General features: G+C 49.3%; 7 protein-coding genes across 7 annotated transcripts; 4 read left to right on the top strand and 3 right to left on the bottom strand.

Annotated features, from left to right (window-relative positions):
* Positions 1 to 5,060: 5,060 nt before the first annotated feature.
* On the top strand, positions 5,061 to 8,355 carry BP5553_04023 (Uncharacterized protein; the record flags this gene model as incomplete). The annotated part of the gene is made up of 3 exons (XM_032012646.1): positions 5,061 to 5,474; positions 5,533 to 7,757; positions 7,809 to 8,355. 3 exons carry the CDS (start codon positions 5,061 to 5,063, stop codon positions 8,353 to 8,355), a joined length of 3,186 nt encoding a protein of 1,061 aa, XP_031872339.1.
* Positions 8,356 to 8,878: 523 nt separating this feature from the next.
* On the bottom strand, positions 8,879 to 9,783 carry BP5553_04024 (Subunit IV of cytochrome c oxidase; the record flags this gene model as incomplete). The annotated part of the gene is made up of 4 exons (XM_032012647.1): positions 8,879 to 9,049; positions 9,112 to 9,467; positions 9,554 to 9,619; positions 9,693 to 9,783. The coding sequence occupies 4 exons, from the start codon at positions 9,781 to 9,783 to the stop codon at positions 8,879 to 8,881; spliced, it is 684 nt and encodes a 227-aa protein (XP_031872340.1).
* Positions 9,784 to 10,683: 900 nt separating this feature from the next.
* On the top strand, positions 10,684 to 11,477 carry BP5553_04025 (uncharacterized protein; the record flags this gene model as incomplete). Its single annotated transcript, XM_032012648.1, has 2 exons — positions 10,684 to 11,107; positions 11,155 to 11,477. 2 exons carry the CDS (start codon positions 10,684 to 10,686, stop codon positions 11,475 to 11,477), a joined length of 747 nt encoding a protein of 248 aa, XP_031872341.1.
* Positions 11,478 to 12,592: 1,115 nt separating this feature from the next.
* Positions 12,593 to 13,763, top strand: BP5553_04026 (uncharacterized protein; the record flags this gene model as incomplete). Its single annotated transcript, XM_032012649.1, has 2 exons — positions 12,593 to 12,824; positions 12,880 to 13,763. The coding sequence occupies 2 exons, from the start codon at positions 12,593 to 12,595 to the stop codon at positions 13,761 to 13,763; spliced, it is 1,116 nt and encodes a 371-aa protein (XP_031872342.1).
* A 1,999-nt stretch (positions 13,764 to 15,762) lies between these two features.
* On the bottom strand, positions 15,763 to 17,827 carry BP5553_04027 (Alkaline phosphatase; the record flags this gene model as incomplete). The annotated part of the gene is made up of 5 exons (XM_032012650.1): positions 15,763 to 16,307; positions 16,336 to 16,359; positions 16,421 to 16,715; positions 16,887 to 17,437; positions 17,485 to 17,827. 5 exons carry the CDS (start codon positions 17,825 to 17,827, stop codon positions 15,763 to 15,765), a joined length of 1,758 nt encoding a protein of 585 aa, XP_031872343.1.
* Positions 17,828 to 18,465: 638 nt separating this feature from the next.
* BP5553_04028 (60S ribosomal protein L34) lies at positions 18,466 to 19,149 on the bottom strand (the record flags this gene model as incomplete). Its single annotated transcript, XM_032012651.1, has 3 exons — positions 18,466 to 18,645; positions 18,922 to 19,045; positions 19,112 to 19,149. The coding sequence occupies 3 exons, from the start codon at positions 19,147 to 19,149 to the stop codon at positions 18,466 to 18,468; spliced, it is 342 nt and encodes a 113-aa protein (XP_031872344.1).
* Positions 19,150 to 19,431: 282 nt separating this feature from the next.
* On the top strand, positions 19,432 to 27,108 carry BP5553_04029 (putative pre-mRNA processing splicing factor; the record flags this gene model as incomplete). Its single annotated transcript, XM_032012652.1, has 3 exons — positions 19,432 to 24,027; positions 24,077 to 24,656; positions 24,713 to 27,108. 3 exons carry the CDS (start codon positions 19,432 to 19,434, stop codon positions 27,106 to 27,108), a joined length of 7,572 nt encoding a protein of 2,523 aa, XP_031872345.1.
* Between the last annotated feature and the right edge of the window lie 325 nt (positions 27,109 to 27,433).

The raw sequence follows: 27,433 nt of genomic DNA on the forward strand, positions 1-27,433 counted from the left end.
CACTATCGGTATAGTACCGATGCCGACACAGACGGCACCAAATCCACTTCTATCCCTTGCTGGCATAGGACAGACGGGATATGTACAACGTTCGCTTCATGTACTCGTTCAGCCAGATAGTACCTATAATGAACAAATCAATGACTCAAGAGCGGCAAGCTTGAATATGGAACTGGTGTTAAATACCATATTATGTCAATTTATATGTAGATGCTTTGTCCCGAGACTCTGCAGGTGTAAAATCAGATGGCTTATAAGCAGAAATATAGCGGTATTAAGAATTGTCACGCTCAATATACTATAGAGCATGTAAAGGAATTCTGATCCCTTTACTTGCTATACACATCACATACTGGGCCGATACAATAGGTATAGTGCCTAGCCTTCCACAGTAGCCCGGCAATGCCGGAACAGCAGCTTCTTGGCCGCCAATCACTTAGATCTTCACATTTATTGTAAAGGTTGACTTAGTGAAAACTATTTCCGAAAATATATTATTAGTGATATGCTGTGCCACCGAGTGATATCGGTATTTTCCATATACTAGTTTATTCGTCCTCTGGAAATGTTCCAGAGGAGTTTCTTTTCCACAACAGCGCCGACGATATAATAGGGTAAGCTGAATCTGACGAGAGACTCTCTTTTGACTTGCGGAACGGTGCGGTACGGTACGGTACATTGCAGGGCAGACGTGGATACTTGCTCACCGACGGAAACGCCATCCTCAGCTTGATAATAAGTTTCTTCAACTATTAATCTTACTTTTCCCATTCCATTACTAACTTTAAAGCCGGAAGAATGCACTCCGCTAATGGATTTGGGGGTTTACTATTCTTGTCCTACAGAGCTGGCTGTGCCACGACCAAGAGTCTCCGGCCCATTATTGCAGTCTATATCAGATCCGAGGGATTCCGTCCTTGGTATGCCGAAATCCATCGGACGGACGGGTAGGTTCCTCGCCGGCACTTGCCTACCGCGCTGTACTTTTCGTCATCGTTCAATTGCTCGATTGGATGGGTTTTGGGCGCATCTTCCCGCCCAAGGAAGATGTTTCATGGTAGCAGCAGGATGAGCAAGGTAAAAAAGTAAGCAAGGCAAGGCAAGCAAACTGCGAGTTCGGCCGCTGTTCACCTTCTTGAGTCGCGGAATAGAAAGCACCGCGCCGAATGGCTCTGCATCAAACGCATTGATTTCTCTCTCGCCTTCTCCAGGGCGTCAAAGGATCTCATCCCCGGACCGTTGCGAATTCTGCTGACGATATGCGTGCCCTCTCCTATATTCAGGCTGCCTCTGATAAGAGAGTTGTCCCGATCGGCTATCGGTATACGAAGTACCTACCTGGACCTTGATATCTTCCCACTCTCTCGTCGTGCAGATCCCGGCTTGGCTATTCTCAAAGGCACTGACTGGATAAGGCTCGTGCCGTACTTTGTACCACCAGATAGCTTCAACATAGCCGTTCCAGGGCTTGCCCGCCGGCATTCGGCATCGTCATCACCAAGGAAGCCGGTCCCAATGATAATGAGCTCCCCGCCCGCCCTTCGACACACGGCGATGCTGGGGAACGTTCCCAGCAATCAATCTATAACTCTGCTTCGATGCCGCCTGCCGTGCGACATTGGGCAAGAGAATTATACGAGAGTGTGCGCGGTGACCAAAGTACCGAAACTGGAAAACGCATCCGGCGGCCAATGGGCTCTTTCCAGAGCTGGACTGGAGACAAGTCATCGTTCGGGATAGAAGATATGTCCAATCACCTTGTTCCTCTGGTAAGGGAATGGTAACTTGCTCAAGGATGGAAGGCTTGACCGCTTGACAAAAAGCAGCTCACGGGCTGTTATAGGGTACTTGCTGGGTGTTGGTACAGTACGGACAAGACACGATTTGATAATCGGCTGTACGAGTGCATCCCGGGGACTGTGAATTCGAAGCCGGGGAAAAGCCAGGACTGAGCTCTGAAGCAAGGAGAAACAAGGTTACGAACGGACGGAACGGGACGCCCGGGATGAGCTGGTGCCTCCTGCTCACCGCTGATTCCCGCAACGCTCTGCTTTCGCCGACAAATGCCAATGACGATGACGAGAGTCTGGATGGATCGCAACTACCTACGTCGTTGCACCGAAGGATACATGCAATAATACGTCGGCGGAGCTGCGAGGTCGGACGGGTGACCGTGGACGTCCTGCGAGTCTGCGTTGGTTTCCCCCCCCCCTTTTACTGCAGAGTATGAAAGCTCCGATACTCCAGCCTCGAGACTCCAACTTTATCCATGGTTGATTCCATCATTCCACCGCTCCAGGAAGCAGGAAGCAGGGAGCTGAGGTTCCGGGGGGGCTCTAATTGTTCCAGGGATTTGGGGGATAGGGATAGGGGTTGTGGATAAGGGGGCCAGTGCACCAATCTGATATGGAACACTTTCTGGTTCTGCTGTTTTGGGTTCCCGTCAGATCGGATGTATCTGATTTCGCCAGATATAAATGAATGGATGAACGGATGAATGGTATGGCAATTGAGATCAGGATGGGGATTGGGATTGGGATTGAGCTGGGGATTGCGTGGCAGACACTGCTGGCACTACTCTGGCATGGACACAAGTACAGTATATAAATAAGAGGATGGCGGGGGCAAACGATTCTGGGGATTGGGGGACGAAGGTGGGAAAGGGGTGCCAGAGCCGGGGGAGGGGGCAGATAACATCCGGGGGGAGGGCTGGCGGCGGTCGAATGGCGGGAGGACAACTCGATCGATGCCCAGTATGTGCTCTGTGGGGATTCGGGAGTAGGCAGTGTGGTATTGTTCTCGAAGTACCAAGGCCCACGTCACGTACAGAGGAGGGAGGAAGAGGGTTTCTCGCATATCGCGGTGAGCTCAGGGACGAGGCTACTCCTTGTACGCTGTACGCTGTACGCTGTACGGTGTCTGGTGTCTGCTGTACGCTGTAGGAGTTACGGAGTCCCGTCCAGACAACAGGCCTGGACCCCGCTGGCTCCGCGCCGTCGCCGCCGGCCCTGGCCCCGGCTGGCGTGGCGGAAAAACCACGTGTCGGTCAGTGTAGGCTGAGACGCCGCAGCAAGGGGAGCCTGCGACGAGGTTATTGCTATTGCTATTGATTCTGGCGGTACGAGGGTTGGGTTGGGCGAGTTGAGGTGCGCACAGCGCGCTAGCAGCAGGCGAGGTGTCCGGGACTCCAGGCGTTCGAGGGCTGAGCTTCGAGAAGTTGGGAAGTCAACGAGCTGCTTGCTTTTGGCGGCCTGTGGGTTCTCCGGGCTGGGGGAGGGGGCTTTGGGCTTGGTGTGCGTGGTGGTGGAGGTGCTGCTGGTCGGGTTGTTTCTGCCCAGGGCCCCCAGCAGAGCCTGAGCGACAGGCAGTTCGTAGAGTACCTCGAGACTGGAGTACCTAGAAGTACCTAGACGTGCCTAGGGAGACGCTGTAGACACAGCAATAGGGACATTAGGGGGTGGGTTTAGGGGCTGTCTCTTATACACATCTAGATGTGTATAAGAGACAGATTCTACCGTACTCCTGCCCTGCCGCTGCATGCGGCGTTGTCCCACGGCACTGGAGTAGGGAATATCACTTACATAGCACAACAGTGCAGACAGAGCTGTTCTACCTAATACCACCACTACCGTTGTACCGCCGTGTACACCACCACTGTCTTACTCGACCTACGTATTATTCTTCTCCCCCAGAGTCAAGACGACATCATCCACCAGAGCTGCCATATCAGCCATCAAGCCACCGGCCATCAGCCCTCTGCCCAACTACCCAGCATGTACTTCATGCTTCTCCCATTGCAGTATCCAGCCTGATGATGGACTGCAGCTCTCCTCTCTCCTATCTCCCCTCTCCCCACCTCCTTGATTTCATACCGTCCCGCCTGTAAAGGTTATATCCGCACAGAGTCTGGTTTTCTTACGCTGCTCTGGTCTGGTCTGCTGTGGTCTGCAGCCTCTTGCTCCCCCGACGGCGAAGGCGTCAGGGACCAGGGCCAGAGGTGCTGTGACAACGCAAAGTCCCTTTTGGAGCAAGTCTGGTGTGGTCTGGTGTGGTCTGGTCTGGTCTTGTATTGTCTTGTCTTGACTTGCAGATAAAAGCGCGGATCAATCCCTTTGACCGGGTCTGGCGAGTCAATAATACCTTCCAAGTACCGTTTGGGCGGAGTCAGTAGATACCGTGCCTTAATCGTGTCGTGACCTGAAGCCTCTAGCAGCTTCAAGGCGGTGAGAATAATTGCCAGAGCTCCCGCCGGCCTTCGATTAGTCTTTCTTCCCCAGCTTTTGATAATACTCCTCCTCTCTCCCCGTTGCTCTCCTCTTCCTCCTCCTCCTCCTCCTCTATTATTCCTCCCCATCCTCCCTCTCGCACTCCTATTCCTACTCCCCACCCACCCCAATTACCTCACGGCCGCGGGCAGAGGAACTCCAATCCGCCACGGTAGATACCCGATCGTTATTCTCGTCCCTCCCTCGCTCCCTGCGTCCAGGTCCGGATCCAGGTCCAGGTCCAGATCCCAGGTCCAGGTCTTGCTCCTGGTTGCACCCGACGGTCGTTTGAATTCTGTGGCCCTGCGATTTCATGCGAGGGGCTGCTATCATATCCCATTTGCATCTGCATCTGCAAGCCTCTTCTGCCAATCTCTCTTTCTTTCTTCCGAGCAGAACCCCCCCCCGCCTCCCCTCCCCCACCATCTCGATCTCACCGGCCGACAATCGCTATCCGCCTCAACGCAATAAGCCCCTCCTCTGCTTCTGCTAATTGAGGGCTCAACACTGCTCAACATTTTTCGACGCCATTGCGCAGTTTAGGCGTCACATGGGCAATTCAAGTTGAGAGACCATTGTACAAGCCACAGCGCTGACGGCATCGTGTGATCTATTGAGTGGCAACCAAACGCGGGTACCGAGGCACCCACTGCTTCGCGTTCTTCTCCCACAGAACATCCCCCCAAATTCGAACTCGGTCCTGATTGAATAGGTCATGACCTTTCCACGACGACCGCACGAACTGGAATACTGATGTGGGAAGGAGGGTCTCGGGTCAATAATCAATAACATCTAATGGCGGAAGAGGAGTTTGAGCTGAGCTCGCAGCATAACGGGTTTAATGGCACAGCGACGAGCATGAAGACGCTCTTGGAGGTGGTTCATTTCAACTACGCCTGGGTTTTGTTCGCTTTATTCCTGGTGGCATTCGTTACAAACAGTATCCTCACTGCCGAACCCTCGTCCGAGTCGAAAGAGCCCATCCTCACAGGGCCGGGGGGCAAGCCATTGCCTCGCTCGGGTCGTAAATATGAGGAGGAGCGAGAAAAGAAAAAGAAGCTCAAAGACTTCAGTGCAGGCCGCAAGCTTGTCTTTCTCTACCTGTGTGCTGCACTCCTCGCTACGTTCGTTGCCAACGGGGTCAGCACTGTCGTTCATGCCCTGACCACTAATGAGGAAGGGGGTTGGTGGTGTGGTGAAGCTACAGCTGTAAGTGGCAACCTAAGCAAGGTATTCCTCGGATCTATTTTGCTAATGTTGTTTGCAGATATATTATTGCGCTTCGGCGTTCTTCTACAGCATATTCCTTATCTCCCTCGTCGACACCACACCATCCCCGAGCATTGTCCACCAGCTGACCTGGGTAACGTCTCTCGTTGGAGAATTGATATTGCTAGGGGGCACAATCGCACTCTACACTTCTCCGCACCAAGCAATCAACTCCCTCCGCGGCAAAAATCAGAAAACAAGAAGGTCCCCAAATGAGTGGGAAGTGGTCGAAATCATTATTGGCATCGTTCGGGTGATAATACTTTTGTTCCTCGTTGGATTCTACACTGTTTTCTCACTTGAACGTCGCTACAAAAGCAGAATCTCGGCTCGTCGGACCGCCGACCTTGATGAACGTGCTCCTCTGCTTGTCAACGGTCAAGCAAATGGCAATGGCCATGTTTCTGCAAATGGGACTATCAGAAACGGTAGTCCTACGGCTCCCGGGGCAGTAAACGGAACTACCATGGGAGGTGGTGTACTTGACGGCAGCATTAACGCGTCTGCACCGGATGGAACTACCAGTGAACATCATACTCCACGTCGAAGCCTGGATGAGAACCCCGCCTTCTATAAACCTACAACTGTGCCGAATAGGACGTGGTGGGAATATATCAAGGGCTATTCCTTGTTCTTCCCATATCTATGGCCTAGTAAATCTGTCCGGCTCCAGTTGATTGTCCTGGTTTGTTTTGTGCTGGTGGTTCTTCAACGTGTGGTCAATATTGCTGTGCCGTTACAGATCGGGACGGTGACAAACGAGCTATCAAACAAGGATGGCAAGACCCCTGGGATGCCATGGCGATCCATCTCGCTACTTATCCTTTTCAAGTTTCTCCAGGGAACTTCTGGTATCCTGGGAGCCATGAGATCCGTGCTTTGGATTCCAATCTCCCAGTACTCCTACAAAGCCTTAACGACCGCTTCCTTCGAGCATGTTCACAGCCTCAGTCTCGATTTCCACCTTGGAAAACGCACGGGAGAGGTTCTGTCGGCTTTAAGTAAAGGCAATGCCATCAACAATTTTCTTGAGCAAGCGACCTTCCAGGTGCTTCCCATGGTGTTCGATCTCGGAGTCGCTATCGTTTACTTTGGCATCGCCTTTGATGCATCCTATGCCCTTATCGTTGCGATCATAACCTTCTCATACTTGTATTTGACGATACGCATGGCTCGCTGGCGCTCTGACCAGCGTCGTCAGATGACGAATCTGAGCAGGGAAGAGGACGCTGTCAAAAACGACTCGCTGACCTCGTATGAAACCGTCAAATATTTCAATGCTGAAGAGTACGAGTTTAACCGATATCGCCAAGCGGTCGGTGCCTTTCAAAAGATGGAGTACAAAGTCATCATCTCTTTGAACGTCCTGAATATCTCACAGAACTTGGTATTCATGGCTGGTCTTCTAGCCACTTCATTTATTTCGGCTTATCAGGTCACAACTGGGGTCCGGGCTGTTGGGGACTTCGTTACCTTGTTGACCTACATGGCTCAGCTCCAGCAGCCACTGAACTTCTTCGGTACCTTTTATCGTAGTGTCCAGAGTGCAATGATCAGTGGCGAACGACTTTTGGAGCTGTTCAAGGAGCAGCCAACCGTTGTAGACGACCCTGAGGCTCTCGACATGCCGACTTGTGAAGGCCAGATTCGTTTCCAGAACGTCAAGTTTTCATACGATTACCGCAAGCCAGCGCTGGAGAATCTGAGCTTTACCTGTCGTCCAGGTACAACCACTGCCTTTGTTGGCGAATCCGGAGGGGGGAAGTCCACCGTATTCAGGCTACTTTTCCGCTTTTACAATGCTCAGGATGGCAGCATTCAGTTGGATAACAATGATATCAAGGACATCACCATTGATTCCCTGCGGCATCATATCGGCGTGGTTCCCCAAGATACAATTTTGTTCAACGAGACGCTCATGTATAACTTGAAGTATGCCAACCAAAACGCCACCGATGAAGACATATATGCAGCCTGCAGAGCCGCCTCTATCCATGACAAAATCATGGCATTTCCAGATGGGTATGAAACTAAGGTTGGCGAACGTGGTCTTCGTCTAAGTGGTGGTGAGAAGCAACGTGTTGCAATTGCACGGACTATTATCAAAAACCCACGTATTATCATGCTGGACGAAGCTACTGCAGCACTGGACTCGGATACGGAGCAGAATATCCAAGAAGCATTGAGAGCATTGTCAGAGGGAAGAACGATGCTTGTGATTGCGTAAGTTTTCTGAGCCCGTTTTCGGATGGCCATGTTGCTAACTATTCTTAGTCATCGTTTGTCAACGATTACAGCTGCAGATCAGATCCTTGTTTTACATGCAGGAATGGTTGCGGAATCAGGAACCCATCAGGAGCTATTAGCCCTCAAAGGTCGCTATTATAACATGTGGAGAAAACAGATTCGAGCAGAACAAGCGGCCGAGCAAGCATCTCGTGCTGTTGCAAAAGCTAACGCTCTCAGGGAAGCTGCCATGGATCGGCCTGGAAGCTCTGGTAACGGTGGCCCAAGTGAGGATTCCAGCGAGAGCGAGGCGGATGCTCGGAGTACCAACACTTTGAGTATCCCGGCTCCGGCTTCCAGAGTTGATGGGGCTGCAGAAAACCCTCGCGGCGCCGGTTCCTCGGTGACGGGGTCCAATGTTGACACCCTAGTTGACGACGCTTCAGAGTATGCTAGGCCATATAATAATAGCACAGCAAGGCAAAATACATCAAGAGAACAGCAAAATGCTGAGGCCCAACCAAATACAGCCCACGACGCCTCATCAGACGACGGTCGGGTGACCGCTCAGCTAGCGGGAAATACCCTACCATAATTGGCGGCTCCAGTTAATCATTATAGAGGGATGCCTGGTCTAAGCCGGAGTGTGTTGTTTGATTGAAACCGGCGTTCGCCATGTCATGAGTACACAGTCGTGGACCAAGAGACGTCTCACGTAGTAATATTTGCAGCCTGTTTTCTTCTTGTTTTTATGATTTCTCAACGATCAGTTGTCTATAATGAATATCCAAGCGACAATGGTTCACGAAGTGTGGCATAAAAAGGAGCATGATGGGCGGTTAGCGATTGCTTTTGCTTCATTTTGTCTTTGGTCTATTCCCACTTGGCTCATCATAGAGGATGGCGCCGGCGGCGGTTCGCTGTATTTACAAAAAACGTGGCAGGACAAAGTGTGTTAAACGGGTTCTGACACAGAGCCTTAGATAATAAGATGCAAATCACAGCGCAAATGGTTCAAGCATTACAGATAAAGGGGAAAATTTCCCATCGTGTCAACTATGCTACAGGATGTCCGCACTCTCCTCCTACCCCATATTCTAAGAAACAAACCCAGAAGTTTATCGGTATTCTGGCTTAACGAAATCAACAAAAGTCTTGGGCTCCTCAGGGGCGGCGTGGTGATGATCACCATGGTCATGAGCATGAGGATCCTCTTCTGGGCCAATATACTCCATCTTCAAAACGTTACCACACTCAGGGCAGCGTTCGACTGGGCGCTCACGAGACATCTATAATTCACGTATCAGAAAAAATAATCCTGTGAGTAAATGCCGAGGTAAGGGATTCATACCGTGAGCCAGATGGTGACGTGGGAATCGGCGGGATAACCAGTGCAACCAGCATACTGCTCATCACCAGCAGACTTGACCATAATTGGGTTATCAAGCGTCCCTAAAGAAGGTAATCTGTCAGTTGCTTGAGCTAAATCAATTGCCCCTCCCAATCTCCCAAAAGTCGAATTGTGGTCTGATGTCGGTTGAATCGTACCTTTGCGAGATGCATCCAATGGCTTCATATCGAAGACATCAATGCCCTGCATCTTCCCCAGAATCTCCAATCGGTCCAAACCAGTCGCTTGCTCGAGGTCGGTGGGTATAGTTCCCGGTGCAGCTCCAGGGCCGATCAAATCGGCCTCGCTCTTGATTTCTATCACGCCCATCAGCTTGTGATCTCCACTGCACAACCCCCAATGCCTATTTCCCCTCCCAGGCTTGGAGCACAAGTGTATATACCGTTGAATTTCTTAATCTTGCCATCATTGGAGCCGGTTGCTGGTGTGGGGGTGGGAGTTGCGTCTCCTGTACACACGGAAGGGGGTCAGTCAGTTATTTTGCTTGATGGAGCTCCGGATAAGGGAGGGGGAGCTCGTACGGCGCACAAATGTGGTGGCGAAGCTGCGCCTGGCAATTGGGCTTGCTGCTGCCCGGCGGGCAGCTGTCACTGCTGTGCGCTGGAGGAACATGTCGACGCAATTGAGGTGTTTGATGTAGGTAGTATGGTATGATTTCTGACGTTCGTGACGGACCGAGATCGTAAGCGAACTTTGGAGATGCTAACAATCACGTGACATTATATATTATTGCCAAGTCACGTGTTTTGGCACGTGCTAGGCGTAGATCTAGCTCCGTTATATTCCGTCTCATCCCCTCCTATGGAAAAAGCTCGGCTTGAGCGTCTAGGCACGTGTCGTACTAGCGCAGGGGAGCCGCGCTAGCGATCCTAACTCCCGTCTCGCGTCGATCGCCTATCTTCACTTATTACTTACTAGCTTACTACCGTATACTAACTCCTACTAACGCTGTTAAATCTATTGCTTCTTTAGGAGGTAGAAGGCTCTTAGAGGCTTTCTAGAGTCGAGGACGACTTGACTAACGCCAGCTAAATGTATTTCTTTGCAATGGCTAGAATCCATCGGACCTATTACCCAAGAGAAACTGTCTAGGAAGCAGATTGTAGAAATGAGGCTGGAGATTTATAGTGCCCGACATGTCTGAAGACCGGCATGAAAGACAACTATTTCTGCTTCTAAGGTTTCTTCAAGAGGAACTGAGTTTGTTTACGCATCCTCCTACTAGGACCTCAAGCTGACAGATCCCGTGTTGCAGAACCACATAAGACCCTACACAAAACGGCGAAAGGCAAGACACAAAATAGTATTACCCAAAGTCATACCTCCAAGGCTTGTCTCTGACACGATCCAGTTACGGGAATATACAGTCCTTCCCCGGCACTATCCGAAACAGGCGTCGAGGACTTGATTGCGGCAAACGCAAATTCCCCAGGGGGCCCAGTACCGATGCTAACGATTACGAATGGGACTGCAGAAGCTAACGGCGCATCCAACGCATAGCTCGGCCTGTCGATGTTGAATGACACAGTAGGGCATAGATTTTTGATTAGGCTGCATGGAGCTTTGATCAGGTGGATCAGGTATGGAAAGATAGGAGATTCTCAAGCCGCTGGTCGCAATGCTGGACCAGTACGCGCACTATCTGCAGTTACTGATATGCCCACTCAACGTCTGGCGATGACCCTCATTTCGCGCCATTCAACTCTTTCGGTTCGAACAGCTTTCCCCAGGACTTCGAAACAAGACGTATTAAGCCAAGAAACAAACAGCTCTCTAAAGTCCGCTGGAGCCCTGCTAGGGAAATCAACACTCGGCCCCTGTCATACAATTCGATTAGAACAGACGCCCTCGCATTCTGGCGTCTTTACGGGACAGGGGCACAGTGGGATCTCCTCATCTACGGCCGTCGGTCGCAGCTCCGAACTCTTCTCCATTGGTAGCAATTCATGCTTCTGCTACCCCTCAAGTCCGAGATTTGCCAAGTATTTGCTGTGGTTATTTCCCTGCCTGGGCTCTACCAAGCCAGTACCCTCGAGCTGCTAGCCGCGCGACTCGCCGGCAATTCAAACCTTGTGCACATCGACTGGGAGAAGGAAATGGAGCTAGATAACATGACGTTCGGGTCACCACGTTCCGCGAATGGACAAAAAACCCCAACTCGCAGTACAGAGGGAATTTCCGTTCCCCTCAAGGGTCCGACAGGCTTCTTGGGAACTGCTATTCTACGCCAGCTAGTTCATCTTGCCCACATCGCCCATGACCACTGCGCAGCAATCCGCGTCAATGCCCAGGGCGAGCCTCGATGACTCGGCGTAGATTCGCCAAAGATCGTGCGTCACTCCGGTGATCTCGCGCTCCCCAACCTAGGCATGAGCCGAGCGCAAGTCGATAATCTGATCAGCGACGTCAACTTAATTATTCATAACGAAGCCGAAGTGTTATATATGAAGAACTATCGCAGCTTACGAGCTACCAACGTCTTAACGATCGTATTTGCCCGTCTGGCTCTAGGCGGCAAAATACCGATCCAATACATCTCGAGGGGCGGGGTCTCGCGCCTCAGCGGCGCTGCATTGCAGTCCAAGTCATCTTTGGCGGCGTTCTACCACCGGTCGACTGCTCAGATACATACGTAGCGTCCTAGTGGGCAAGTGAAGTGTTCCTCGTGGGAGTCCACAGGCACTTCCGCGGGCAAAATTGGATTATCGGCCTAGCAGCATCGCCGCTGACATGTGCCGGCCCTGGATATGGTGCTAAGGGTCTAGGGCTACGATGGTAGGTGACCTTAGGAAGTACCTACATTACCTATCTGCATAATCACCTACCTAGTATAGGGGATATAAATTCTCGTTTCCCCATCAGGCTGTGATATGCATGTTGAAACAAGCATTCGTCACCTCTTCTCTGCGTCCACTAGAGCCGCGTGTCTCACTCCCCACTCGTCCACTGCCCTAAGCAGGAAAGAAACAAATTTTATACTCGCGGAAATATCCGTCATTGCAGGGGACTTCTCCTTCTCGCGGCCTCGCGCGCACTATTATCCAATAAACGTCCAGGCATTGGTCAAACTTTATCCCAATCTCGATTGCGAATAAGGTTGACTGGTAGCACAGTTAATATCCCCTATCCATTCTCCCCGGCGGAGCACATACTCCTCGCTCCTTTTGGCTATTCGGTGAGGCTGTGTCTACGTTGTGTCTACGTATACACAAGTTGTTGGCCTCTTGGCACAAGTTAATTAAAGACCTCTCTTCGAGTAATGCGAACTCAAGTGAGTACCTATGTAAGGTATATATATTCTCAGTATCTCCAATGTTTGGTTTGCTATTCCTCACTTCCGTTCACTGCATTTCTACCTTATCCACCTTTCTACATCTCTACCTCTGTTTAAAGCTCTCTTTGTTGCTTAACCTCATTAAAAATGCACTTTGCACCTCTCCTTGTAACATCTCTCTTTGCTGGCAATGCTCTCGCACATCCAGGCCACGATGTGCAAGCCGAGATAGCTGAACGAGCAGCATTTATGCAGACCAGCAAGAGGGATCTTAGTCATTGCGCAGCAAAGATGAAGGCCCGTGGCATTGAAAAGCGGTCTATTTCTCGACGCGCAGCGTCAGCTGAAATGCTCCGGATGAAGAGAAACATCGCCAGCAGTATGTAACATTTTCTAACTGATCTGGTAGATAAACCGCTAATAATGAGTTTTAGACGCTCCTTACTACAAGGCCCGTGATGTAGGAACTGTTCTAAGCACCTCACATCTGTCAAGCGAAGCCTATAGTATTACCACGGATGAAGCTATCCTATTTGCCGGAAACAACTCATGTGTGCTGTCACCAGAGGTCACGCAAGGCCCGTACTATGTTTCAGGAGAATACGTCCGAGAAAATGTTGTTGAGGAGCAAAAAGGTGTTGAGCTTGTTCTTGACACCCAAGTTATTGATATGGCTACTTGCGACCCTGTCCCTGATGCAATGATTGAGATCTGGCATTGTAACTCTACGGGCGTATACTCTGGTATTGTGGCGCAAGGGAATGGGGTTGGCACTTCAGATCCGTCCAATCTCAACAACACCTTCCTCAGAGGGCTTCAACCAACAGACGCGGAGGGGGTTGCTCAATTCACCACTCTGTTTCCAGGCCATTACACCGGTCGAGCAGCGCACATTCATATATTGGCCCACTTCAACGGCACAATCTTTCCAAACGGAACTTACGGTGGAGGATATGTCTCGCACGTTGGTCAGGTATTCTTCGACCAAGATCTGATTACGCAGGTGGAAGCGGTATCTCCTTACAGCACTAATACTCAACCTCTCACTTTAAACTCGGAGGATAATATTTTTAGTTCCGAGGCTGCCTCGTCTGACCCTGTTATTGAATACTCTCTCGTTGGAGATGATGTCAGTTCTGGCATATTTGGATGGATTGCTTTTGGAATTGATTTGACGAATGAGTTTTCTGTCTCTGCAGCTGCTTCTCTGTATGCAGAGGGGGGCGTTGAGAATCCTTCTTCTGGTGGTCCTGGTGGTCCTGGTATGGGCGGGCCTCCAAATGGCACCGCTCCCCCCAACGGAACTGGCCCTGTGTAAGAGGAAATTAGTCAGGTGATAACGCATACGTTTGTGAATAGCTTCATACATATCCTATGCAATTCAGTTTGAGCCAGAGCTTTCCTTACGAACTCTATCCCCCTTCGTAACAATCGCATTAACCCGGTCGTAATTGACCACGTTCGTGCACTTGTTCCCTCCCATATTGTTTACCAAATACTATCATTCGATATATCACTGTACCACATCTAAGATGCTCATTGTGAATCCCAGGACCTTAAAATGAAGTTTTCTCAGTCGTTCCACAACTTCACAACTCAGTATATTTACCTTGCGGACGAAGCCTAGATCCCAGCTGACTAGCGTTTCGAGGAACTCTTCAACCATCTCACAACTACCATTTGGGTAAAAGTTGTCACGCTTCGAGGGTTTTTAAATAAAGACTTTAATAAGCTCCGCTCCCACGTGGCCGAACCTGATGTCGAACTTAAAAGACTAAATGTAAAAGCATTAAAGCCTATCAATGGGCTGTGGCTCTTAATACTCGAAAGGCTTTAATATTATCACTCAACCACTTTGTGGTATTAATGACCTAGCTTCTTACTCGAGTTCTGTAATAAATTTCTGTCCATTCTTTCGTAGTATACTCAGGAGATGTCAGACAAGGGGCCATCAGTCTCCTGTTTCTTCATGCAAACCCAGCATTTAGGTTTTATATGCCTGCCAAAGAAAAGACAATGGTTGCTTCCTCCTCACATACTAGATCGCTTACAGCTCCCTCATCTGCTCCCGGGCAGTTCTGGAGTAGAACCGTTTCCAAACCGATCTGACCACAATTTCCTCGACAATGGAAACATAACATGTACATATTCCTTTCCCAAGGCGGCCTCCACAAAGAAGTACCCCAGTTATCACAGTTCCGCAAAGCGTCCCCTTGGATCCCTCACTGACGCACCCTCAATCCCTCCAGCCGACCCCAATCCTCGCCGAACCCGGGCCATATCTGGCATCTCTCTCCCCACATCCTCCATCCGCATAAATTCCATTATTTCTGCACTCAAAAGAGCAATACTCATTGACGTGTTGCCGTATAATGTTTTGTCGATTCGGGAGGCATCGGTCTGGGATTCGAAAAGGGAGACCGGGTCGAGCTCTTTCTGCTGGGTCGTTGATGCGTTGGAATTGGTCGTATATGAGGTAGCAGCTTGACCCGAAGAACACAGCGCTGTGGCCGCAGAGGGCTTCCATTCTCCAATAGTTACACATGGTGCAGATGCGATATGTTAGGATGCTTGAGCTGAAGGGTAAGTGCTTGGAAGATGGGCGTGGTTGATGGCCTCTGTGTATAAGTGGTTGGTTATGGGTTGAAAGTGTGATTCAGAGCGTGATTCAAAAGGGTTATACCTGTCCTTGGAATGGGAAGATCGGAGTCAAGGTTCCACAAGCATGTAGGTTGGCCATTTAGTGAATAACTCTGCGTTGGTATTGTATGTGTTTTATACCGCTATTTAATATTTTGTTACAGTTCAAACATAGATGCGGCGAGTTACCCCTTACCGCCTATTTTGTTGAAGTTAACGGGCTTAACAGTACGCTTGAAGTGTATGACTTGTGATTGCAATGCCTTTGATTGCCCTTGCGGAATCGAGATAATATGCTAGCAAATAAAACATCACAACGCCAGCGAATTAGGCTAAGACACACTTATCTTGGGATGTACGCAGCCACTGACAAACTATTATCCTCTCTCGGGGTTCCCGTTCCAAGTCGGAGCGCCTGCGTTTGGGCCATATAATGCTACTGCAGACAAAGGCATTGTAAATATCAAGACAAGCACGCTGATGGCAAACGATAGCTTATTGTGCAACCCTCGGGGACAATCCCGTGGTTTGTTGGTTGCAAGCACGAGCCCTTATAGGAACATAAAACAAAGCACCTGGAAGCAAACACTGCTAGACCGACAACAAAACAACTGGGTATTTAAAGATAATTAATTCAGCAGAAGACAGTCTATGAAAGTGGTCTCACTTCTAAATCTTTATGGTTCCATTTCATGAACCATCCCATGCGTCATTTCCATTGACTGTAACATCTCCTCGGTTGGGATTTGTCCTGTCCAAGGCGCTCCGCCCATGCTGTTGATGCTGAAGTCGGAGGACTTTTTAACCAGCTCGTCCGTAATAGCATCAATATCCAAACCTAGATAATCCGCAAGAAAATTACCAACCTCAGTATTCTCGTGGTTTCCGCGAAGAGGGTCTGATCCAGATGATCCATATATATTCACATCAACCGCTGAATGGCCGTGGGTAGACCAGCCGATTCGTGCGCGCCGGCTAATCATATCGGCAAATATATAGTGGCTGACTTCAGGATTATCGAGGGCATTTTTAATTTCGGCATCTGTAGCATCCATAATACCAAGACCCTCCTGAACAAGCTCCTCACTCACGAAATCTTTGAGCTTATCACCGCCATTCGAAATATGGGATCTTAGGCGTCGAGCGGAATGCTCAGCAGAACTCGAAGCATTGGCGAGAACTTCCGGGTACCAGTGATAACCTGGATAAGAGGGACTGAGTTCTATTGATTATTAGCAGAATGAACATACCGCCACTTGGAACTAGCTCCCAGTCTATCAGGACGTTTCAATAGAATTAGACTGCTCATACACTAGGAGGGATAAGGGTACTTACGTCTTGCGACTGATAGTCCTCCAGTCTCATGATCACTGGTTGCAACAAGGACACCCTGGGTATTTGATCGCTCAAGGAATTTGACAACACTTGCAAACGCTTTGTCATATGCTAAAACTTCATTGACCTGAGCAGCGGGGTCATTTCCATGACCAGCATGATCGATTCGACTTCCTTCAATCATAAGGAAGAATCCCTTGTCACTGTCCTGGGTAGCTGCCTCTAAAGCCCGGAGAGCAGTTTGTGCCATCTCATCCAGGGAAGGATACTTATCATCCATGTTGCGTCGGTCAAGCTAGGGTATAGTCAGATAAAAATGAATTTGAAAGGGACTCTAGGGAAGATGCGGTGTGCAAGATTGAGATTGGGGATCAGAGCATTGGAAAGGCCCAGTTTGCAAAATTGTGAGAATCGTTCCAAGCCTTCATGTCCACGAGCGATTAATGGTGATGGGTATGCCGCTTACCTCGAAGGGGAAGTTATAATCTGCGAATAGACCCAACAGCGGAAGCTTGACGGCACCCTCTAGGGAGTCGAAGTCTTGCTTGCTGTCGATATAATTCCACCCATACTTTTCTTGAGCTAACTTTGTAATATCTCGATCATCTCCTCGGCAGCTTCCTGATGTGGTATTCGGCAGGAAATGACAGCGACCGCCTCCTAGTATGAGGTCCACCACTCGTCCTAGAGGATGTTCGCCAACTTCTTGTTGAGCGATCAAATCCTCCTCCTGTCGGTAATTAGCGTGCGCTGCAAAGCTTGCAGGTGTGGCATCGGTGACAGAGGTTGTCACAACTAGGCCCGTTTTGTAGCCTGCCTTTTTCGCAGCTTCAAGGACCGTCCCGCATGGTGTGTAGTCAGGCAGAACTGATATCGCCCCATTATAGCTCTTCAACCCACAGGAGAAGGCAGTGGCTCCAGCTGCTGAGTCGGTCACAAGGCTGCTAGTTGATCTCGTTCGTGAGGAACCGATAAAATGCTGATCAAGGACGAGGATGTCATCGCGGGGTAGGACGCCTGGAGCTGTTAGTAGGCGTTGAGAAGCTCTCGGTGTCAACACTCACTTTGATACTGGCGAAAGCTGCGAGATAAAGAAAGACTCGCAGGTCCCATCCCATCCGATACCATGAAAATTAAGTTGCGTTTTCCTGAAGGCTTGGCTTTCTTTCCACCATGATGGGCAGCCTGATTGTGAAGGACCACCGCCAATACAAGCACAGCTGCAGTTGCTAGAACTGCCCAAGTAAATAGACCAACTTCTCGCCAGAATTTGGCACTCCTTCGGGGTGGAGATTCGTCTGGCCGCTGGCCGCCGAGCAACGCTGTATCTTCCTGGGCAGCTCTCTCTTCAGAATGAGTCGACGAGTCGCGTCGTTCCGAGGCAAACAAGGGTTGGTTGGATGACATGCTGGTGGCTGATGGACCTTATTCAGGTCTGAGAGTCAAGATTGGATTGTAGAGAGAAGTACCGGACCATACTCGAAACGAAATCAAAAATGTGGGAGCTGTGCTACTTTTATATAGTTGGCAAGTACAACATCATTGCTCATCGACCGACGTAGGCTGAGACTTGTGATGCGTACGGGTGTCAGGGGTTCACAGGGTGGTGGGCTTGGCGTGAGGTCACAGGACTCAGGGACTGGAAACCCAGCCGCAGTACGAATTACAACATATTCTGGATTGCGGTCGTAAATGGACATATCAGTTGCTGTAACGGCTGCTGGGACTATGTGATAATAATAGAGCTTGATTTTTGGGAACTTTTATTGATGGGATTGCAAAGTGGACGGTTGCTATTTGCCCACAACTCAATCAATCTAAATGTCCTTGCACCCGTGTTGCGACTTCCGTCACGAAAAAGGTCATGGTGGGATATGCAAAGTTAACCATTTCCACTCACAGCTTCAATGGGTAAGTCTTCAATTCAGACGCAACTGTGGCTCATTGATTCGTCGAACCCCTCAAGTAGGTAAATACAGCGAATTCCTGCTGCACCATGCAAGCCGTCCAGTCAAACACCCAAAGCAACCCAACCAAGAATTCTATCACTTCTTCTGCTGCGATTCCTTGAGCACCTTCTTGACGATCTTCTGCTCCTCAATCAAGAAAGCCCGAACGATACGGTCCCGCACGCAGTTGGCGCATCTTGATCCACCATAGGCTCGCTGAACAGTCTTCTTTGGTCGGGAAATCTGGGCGTATTCGCGGGGTCTGAGGGCCGGGATCTGTAGAGAGTAGTATTAGTACTGGCCCTTAAATGTGTCTAACACCGATGGTTAAATTCCACGGATAGTAGCTTCTTCCACTATGATATCGAATGACGACTAAACCACTGCCACTACGGAGCTCTTCCTCGTAACGGATCGATTGCGCATTCGTCTGTATGGTAGAGCAAATTCGTGACTGGCGGTAGCGGTGGTACTGATCATCTCCATCCATCCATCCATCCAGCAGACAATCTTCCCGCCCGACCATAAAACATTGCAATAGAGGTAACTCACTCCTGGCAGTTTAATTCCGCAGTCTCCGCATTTTGGCGCAGTACCAGCCTTCTTGATGTGAAGATATCGAAGCTCGCCGCCGGGAGTCTTAACAATCCGGACCTTGTTGGACTTTGTGTTGTATCTACCAGTCGCGTTAGTTTCAGTTGCCGGGTTGCGCGGTGTACATGAGGACGGATTAGATGCTTACGGGTTGCGGCGCCTGTATGTCAATCTGTGGGACGGCATCTTGAAGGTGTTTTGCTTCGGTGTCGAATGAAGCCGTCGTTGGTCGTTTGGAGGTGGAAAAATAACTTTGATGTTCTCCAAATTTCAAATGTGTGGGCTGAAAATCGAGGCGCGGTCTGATTGGCGAGTCTAGCGACGGAATCGTGACAACGCTAGACCCGAATGGGTCGGTACCAGACAACGCTAAGAGCGCGTCCGAGATAATTTCTGACCTGTTCGACACCTCGCTCCAAAACACATCCGCCATCAATACTAGGAGTTTGGACATCGTTTGGCATCATTATGTCGTCGATACCTCCTCCGCCTCCTCCAGGATGGAGTTCCTCGGTCCCCCCCTCTCTGCCGTTGGGCGCGCCACCGGGTGCTCCTCCTCCACCAGGCTACCGGCCCCCCGCCGACACTCAAGTGGCCAAGTTTGCACAGAAGAAGAAAGAATGGCTACGGTCGCAGCGCAATCGATTTGGCGAGAAGAGGAAAGGAGGCTTTGTTGAGACGCAGAAGGCGGATATGCCTCCTGAGCACTTGCGAAAGATTGTCAAGGACATTGGGGATGTTTCGCAGAAGAAATTCAGCACCGACAAGCGCAGTTATCTTGGCGCACTGAAGTTCATGCCCCATGCGGTCATGAAGTTGTTGGAGAATATGCCAATGCCATGGGAGTCGGCCAGGGAGGTCAAGGTCTTGTACCACGTCAATGGATGCTTGACGCTGGTTAACGAAACGCCGAGGGTTATCGAGCCCGTCTTCCACGCGCAATGGGCGACCATGTGGGTTTGCATGAGGAGGGAAAAGAGCGACAGGAGACATTTCAAACGGATGCGGTTTCCTCCTTTCGACGACGAAGAGCCACCGCTCTCATGGTCCGAGAATATTGAAGATGTGGAGCCGTTGGAACCAATTCAGATGGAACTGGATGAGAGCGAGGATAGTGCAGTCTTTGACTGGTTCTACGAAAACCGGCCACTTCTGGATACGCCACATGTGAATGGACCGAGTTACAAGGAGTGGAACCTCACCCTACCGCAAATGGCAGCATTGTATCGACTCAGTCATCGACTCCTAAGCGACCTTGTTGACAAGAACTATTTCTACATGTTTGATCTCAATAGCTTTCTGACAGCAAAGGCACTCAACGTTGCCATTCCCGGAGGACCGCGATTTGAGCCACTGTACAAAGATGTGGATCCGAATGAGGAGGATTTCGGCGAATTTAACGCCATTGATCGAATCATCTTCCGCGCACCTATCAGAACCGAATACCGAGTCGCTTTTCCGTTCTTATACAATTCACTTCCACGAAGCGTCAAGCTCTCATGGTACTCCTACCCGCAGGTCGTGTATGTACGTACCGAAGACCCCAGTTTACCGGCATTTTATTTCGACCCTGTAATCAACCCCATCTCTTCAAGATCTGTTGCGCCGAAAAATATCACGATTAGTCATGAAGACGAAATATTTGGTCCGGGCAACAACGAAGAGCCTGAGGAAGATGCATTTGAGCTTCCTGCTGAAGTCGAGCCTTTCTTGGCAGATGAAGAATTGTACACAAGTGAAACTGCGTCAGCAATCTCGCTCTGGTGGGCTCCATACCCATTCGACAGACGATCAGGCCGGATGGTTCGAGCTCAGGATGTTCCATTGGTCAAACAATGGTACCTAGAGCACTGCCCGCAAGGCCAGCCTGTCAAGGTCAGGGTATCATATCAGAAACTCCTGAAGACATTTGTCTTAAATGAGTTGCATAAGAAAAAGCCAAAAGCACAGAATAAACAAAGTCTAATGAAGACGTTGAAGCATACCAAATTTTTCCAACAAACCACCATCGATTGGGTTGAAGCCGGTCTTCAAGTCTGCCGCCAAGGATTTAACATGCTCAATCTTTTGATCCATCGGAAAAATCTGACATATCTTCATCTCGATTATAACTTCAACTTGAAGCCAGTCAAGACCCTGACAACTAAAGAGCGAAAGAAGTCGCGATTTGGAAACGCTTTCCATCTTATGCGCGAAATTTTGAAGCTCACTAAGTTAATCGTCGATGCGCAAGTTCAATATAGATTGGGTAACATTGATGCGTTTCAACTTGCCGACGGTATCTTGTATGCCTTCAATCATGTGGGCCAGCTGACTGGGATGTATCGATACAAGTACAAGCTTATGCATCAGATTCGATCATGCAAAGATTTGAAGCATCTCATTTATTATCGATTCAATTCTGGTCCTGTTGGCAAGGGTCCTGGTTGTGGATTCTGGGCGCCAGCTTGGAGAGTTTGGCTCTTCTTTATGCGAGGTATTATCCCGCTGCTTGAGCGATGGCTTGGGAACCTGCTTTCTAGACAGTTTGAAGGTCGGCATAGTAAGGGAGTAGCAAAAACCGTAACCAAACAGCGTGTTGAATCTCATTTCGATCTTGAGCTTCGCGCATCAGTCATGGCTGATCTTATGGATATGATGCCGGAAGGCATCAAACAGAATAAGGTCAACACAGTCCTACAACATCTATCTGAAGCATGGAGGTGCTGGAAGAGTAACATCCCTTGGAAAGTGCCGGGTCTACCAGCGCCTATTGAGAACATTATCCTTCGTTACGTGAAGAGCAAGGCGGATTGGTGGATATCGGTTGCCCATTATAATAGAGAGCGCATTCGCCGAGGTGCGACTGTTGACAAAACGGTCGCAAAGAAGAATTTGGGCCGTCTTACTCGATTATGGCTCAAGGCTGAGCAAGAAAGACAACACAATTACATGAAGGACGGGCCATATGTCTCTTCTGAAGAAGCCGTGGCTATTTATACCACCACTGTCCACTGGCTCGAGTCTCGGAAATTTTCGCCCATCCCATTCCCGAGCGTTTCCTACAAGCATGATACCAAAATCCTTATTCTTGCTTTGGAGCGACTACGAGAAGCATATTCCGTCAAAGGCAGACTCAACCAGAGCCAACGTGAGGAGTTGGCGCTGATCGAGCAGGCTTATGACAGCCCCGGAACCACGCTGGAGAGAATCAAGAGATTTTTGCTCACTCAAAGAGCCTTCAAGGAAGTTGGCATAGATATGAACGACAACTACAGCACCATAAATCCTGTTTATGATATTGAGCCGGTCGAAAAGATCAGCGATGCATACCTTGACCAATATCTCTGGTATCAGGCGGACCAACGTCATTTGTTCCCGGCTTGGATTAAACCATCGGATTCAGAAGTCCCTCCATTGCTCACTTACAAGTGGGCTCAAGGCATCAACAACCTCGACAAAGTATGGGAATCTGCTGATGGAGAGTGCAACGTTATGATTGAAACGCAGCTATCCAAGGTTTATGAAAAGATAGATTTGACGCTTCTCAATCGACTACTTAGACTTATCATGGATCATAACCTTGCGGATTATATATCGTCAAAGAACAATGTTCAGCTGACATACAAGGATATGAATCACGTCAACAGCTATGGAATGATCCGCGGTCTTCAATTCTCGGCTTTCGTCTTCCAGTACTATGGCCTTGTTCTTGACCTGCTTCTCCTTGGTCTTCAACGTGCGAGCGAGATTGCTGGACCACCACAAAGCCCCAACGACTTCTTACAATTCCGGGACCGTGAGACGGAGACAAGACACCCGATTAGATTATATACCAGATATATTGACCGTATTTGGGTGTTCTTCCGCTTTACTGCCGATGAGTCTAGGGATTTGATTCAGCGATTCTTGACCGAGCAGCCTGACCCTAATTTCGAGAATGTCATTGGCTACAAGAACAAGAAATGCTGGCCACGCGATTCGCGTATGCGGCTTATGAGGCACGATGTCAATCTTGGCCGTGCAGTCTTCTGGGACTTGAAGAACCGTCTTCCGAGATCCGTCACAACAATCGAATGGGATGATACATTTTCGAGTGTTTATAGTAGGGATAACCCTAATCTGCTGTTCTCGATGTGCGGTTTTGAGGTTCGAATTTTACCGAAGATCCGCAACCAGAATGATGAGTTCCCTGTCAAAGACAGTGTGTGGTCTCTGGTTGATAACACCACGAAAGAAAGAACAGCCCACGCTTTTCTTCAGGTGACCGAGGAGGACATCGCCAAATTTAACAACCGTATCCGCCAAATTCTCATGTCTTCTGGATCTACTACGTTCACCAAGATTGCCAACAAGTGGAACACTAGTCTTATTGCACTATTCACATACTATCGTGAGGCCGCTGTTTCAACTGTCAATCTCCTGGATACAATCGTCAAGTGCGAGACAAAGATCCAAACCAGAGTTAAGATAGGCCTAAACTCAAAGATGCCCTCCAGGTTTCCGCCAGCTGTCTTTTATACTCCAAAAGAACTTGGTGGTTTAGGTATGATCTCTGGTTCTCATATTCTCATCCCGGCAAGCGACAAGCGTTGGTCGAAACAAACCGATACTGGCGTCACGCATTATCGGGCTGGTATGACCCATGACGAGGAAACCTTGATACCGAACATTTTCAGATACATCATCCCTTGGGAGGCCGAGTTCATCGACTCCCAACGAGTGTGGACTGAGTATTCCCAGAAACGGCAGGAGGCCAATCAACAAAACCGCAGACTCACACTCGAGGATCTTGAGGACAGCTGGGACCGTGGCTTGCCTCGTATCAACACCCTTTTCCAGAAAGATCGAAGTACCTTGAGTTTTGATAAGGGCTTCCGAGCTCGTACCGAGTTCAAGACTTATCAGCTAATGAAAAGCAACCCCTTCTGGTGGACAAGTCAGCGGCATGACGGAAAACTGTGGAATCTGAATGCTTATCGAACCGATGTAATTCAAGCACTGGGTGGTGTTGAGACAATTCTTGAGCATACCTTGTTCAAGGCCACCGCTTTCCCATCCTGGGAAGGACTCTTCTGGGAGAAGGTATGTCTCCTAAAACATCTGTAGAATTCATATACTAATAAGGTCATAGGCGTGTCTGGCCAAGGGAACACAGTTGTTGCGTCACGATGGCACCAAGGTTGCAGTCGAAGACGTCAAGGAGGGAGATCTTTTACTTGGGCCAGATGGTGGACCTCGCCGAGCTTTCAACATTGTCAGTGGAAAAGACCAGCTCTATCGCATTAAGATCGACGCTTGCCATGAGGATCTCGTCGTCACTCCAAACCATATCTTGGTCCTTCACCGGGACGCACCCGGGCCAAGCTCCGATCCAGCGGAGGCGCCAACAACTAAACTGTACGAAACTGTTGAGATGACAGCCGCTCAATTCGCAGCCCTTGACAATAAGGAGAGAGACAAGTGCCAGCTCTTTAGCGCTCCCGGCTTTGAACTACCCCTGCAGCACATGTCGGTTAAGCAAATCACACTTGAATCCAAGTCCACAGAATGGGCTGGCTTCCGCGTCGACAAAGATCAGCTCTACCTCCGTCATGATTACATTGTTCTTCACAATAGCGGTTTCGAGGAGAGCATGAAGTTCAAAAAATTGACAAACGCGCAACGATCCGGCTTGAATCAAATTCCAAATCGCAGATTTACCCTCTGGTGGAGTGAGTTCACCCTCCAACCCAAATTTGAATGATTTATACTGACTTTACCGAATAAGGTCCCACCGTGAACAGAGCCAACGTGTACGTTGGTTTCCAGGTTCAATTGGATCTAACTGGCATTTTCTTGCATGGAAAAATTCCAACTTTGAAGATTTCGCTTATCCAGATTTTCCGAGCCCATTTGTGGCAGAAGATCCACGAATCAGTGGTTATGGATCTGTGTCAAGTGTTCGATCAAGAGCTAGAGCAGCTGGGTATTGAAACCGTTCAAAAGGAGACTATTCATCCCAGAAAATCATATAAGATGAATAGTTCTTGTGCCGACATCCTCTTGTTCGCAAGCCATAAGTGGAATGTTACACGGCCGTCAATACTATTTGACACCAAAGACGTCATTGAACCCACTACTACGAATAAGTTCTGGGTAGACGTTCAACTCCGTTATGGAGACTACGATTCTCATGACATTGAACGTTACGTCCGCGCCAAATATCTTGACTATACCACTGATAGTATGAGTATCTACCCATCTGCTACCGGTCTCATGATCGGTATTGATCTAGCGTACAATCTATATTCAGCGTATGGCCAATACTTCCCTGGCCTGAAGGTCCTCATCCAGCAGGCAATGGCAAAGGTCATGAAGGCCAACCCGGCATTATATGTTTTACGAGAGCGAATCCGCAAAGGTCTCCAGCTTTACGCCTCAGAAAGCAACCAAGAATTTTTGAACTCGCAGAATTATTCGGAACTTTTCAGCAATCAGATCCAGTTGTTCATTGACGATACTAATGTCTACCGTGTTACAATCCACAAGACGTTCGAAGGAAATCTAACAACCAAACCGATCAACGGTGCCATTTTCATCTTCAACCCGCGAACTGGTCAGTTATTCCTGAAAATCATCCATACCAGCGTCTGGGCTGGTCAAAAACGTCTCGGACAGCTGGCCAAATGGAAGACTGCCGAAGAAGTGGCCGCTCTCATTCGTTCATTGCCAATTGAGGAACAACCCAAACAGCTGATTGTCACCCGCAAAGGTCTTCTTGACCCGCTTGAAGTGCATCTTCTCGACTTTCCGAATATTTCTATTCGTGCGTCTGAGCTCCAGTTACCTTTCCAGGCTGCCATGAAGGTTGAAAAGCTCGGCGATATGATTCTACGGGCCACCGAGCCTCAGATGGTACTGTTCAATCTTTATGATGAGTGGTTGAAGACTATCTCCTCATATACGGCTTTCTCCCGTCTGGTTCTTATCCTTCGTGCACTTCATGTGAACCAGGACAAGACTAAGTTGCTTCTCAGACCTGACAAGACTGTAATTACTCAAGAGCATCATATTTGGCCGACGCTATCCGAAGATGATTGGATCAAGGTCGAAACGCAACTTCGCGATCTCATCTTGAATGATTATGGCAAGAAGAATAACGTTAACACTTCAAGTTTAACGATGAGCGAAGTGCGCGATATCATCTTGGGCATGGAGATTAGTGCGCCGTCTATGCAACGTCAACAGGCTGCCGAAATCGAAAAGCAACAGCAAGAGCAGCAGCAACTGACGGCCGTAACTACCAAAACTCAAAATGTGCATGGCGAAGATATCATTGTAACAACTACTTCGCAATTTGAGCAGCAGACCTTTGCATCTAAGACCGAGTGGAGAACAAGGGCCATTGCAACCTCAAACCTTCGTACGAGGGCGAATAATATCTACATCTCGTCGGATGATATCAAGGAAGACGATCATTACACTTATATCATGCCAAAGAACATCCTTAAGCGCTTCATTACGATCGCGGATCTTCGGGTACAAGTTGCCGGCTACCTTTACGGATCGTCGCCCCCTGACAACGATCAGGTGAAGGAAATCCGTTGCATAGTTATGGTGCCTCAAATCGGAAGCACACGCGACATTCAGCTACCACAACAACTACCACAACACGAATATCTTGATCAGATGGAGCCCCTGGGAATCATTCACACTGTCTCTGGGAACGAACCACCATATATGAGTGCTATGGATGTCACGCAACATGCACGCCTGATGAATGCGCACAAATCATGGGATAAGAAGACTGTCAGTATGACGGTTTCCTTCACGCCGGGAAGCGTATCCCTTGCGTCATGGGCGCTCACGCCTCAAGGATACAAATGGGGAGCCGAGAACAAGGACATGAGCAGCGATCAGCCCCAGGGATTCAGCACCAACATGGGGGAGAAATGCCAGCTGCTACTCAGTGATAAGATACGGGGGTACTTCCTCGTGCCGGAGAATAGCACGTGGAACTATAGCTTCATGGGCAGCGCTTTCGGGGGAATCGAGAAGAAGCCAGTGCATGTCAAGATCGACACTCCACTGCCATTCTATAGCGACCAACACCGGCCCCTGCATTTCCAAAATTTCGCCGAGTTGGAGGACATATGGGTAGACCGGGAAGACACATTTGCTTAGAGGCCTGTGTGTCGTGCATGCGGAGGCAACGGGATCTCTGCGAAGTCGATCTGGGACTGACCAGGAAATTGGAAGGGGGGATCATTTCTGCGTGGTTGATGGTAATCATTCGAGGAAAGAATGTACTAAATTTCGGTGGCGGGCGTTTGATCGGAGGCTAGGAGTAGTGTAACATTGTGTATCGGTATAAGCATAAAACTTTCCATAGCATTCAATTGTACCATAATCTGAAGACTGGTTGATGTCTGCATGTGGGTGTGCGTGTGGGTGTGCGTAGGTTAGGGTGTGTGGCCCTGTATGATCGGCATTACCTGCCCTCCGCATT

The sequence above is a fragment of the Venustampulla echinocandica genome (assembly GCF_003357145.1).
Source record: "Venustampulla echinocandica strain BP 5553 chromosome Unknown scaffold_1, whole genome shotgun sequence".
NCBI lineage: Eukaryota > Fungi > Ascomycota > Leotiomycetes > Helotiales > Pleuroascaceae > Venustampulla > Venustampulla echinocandica.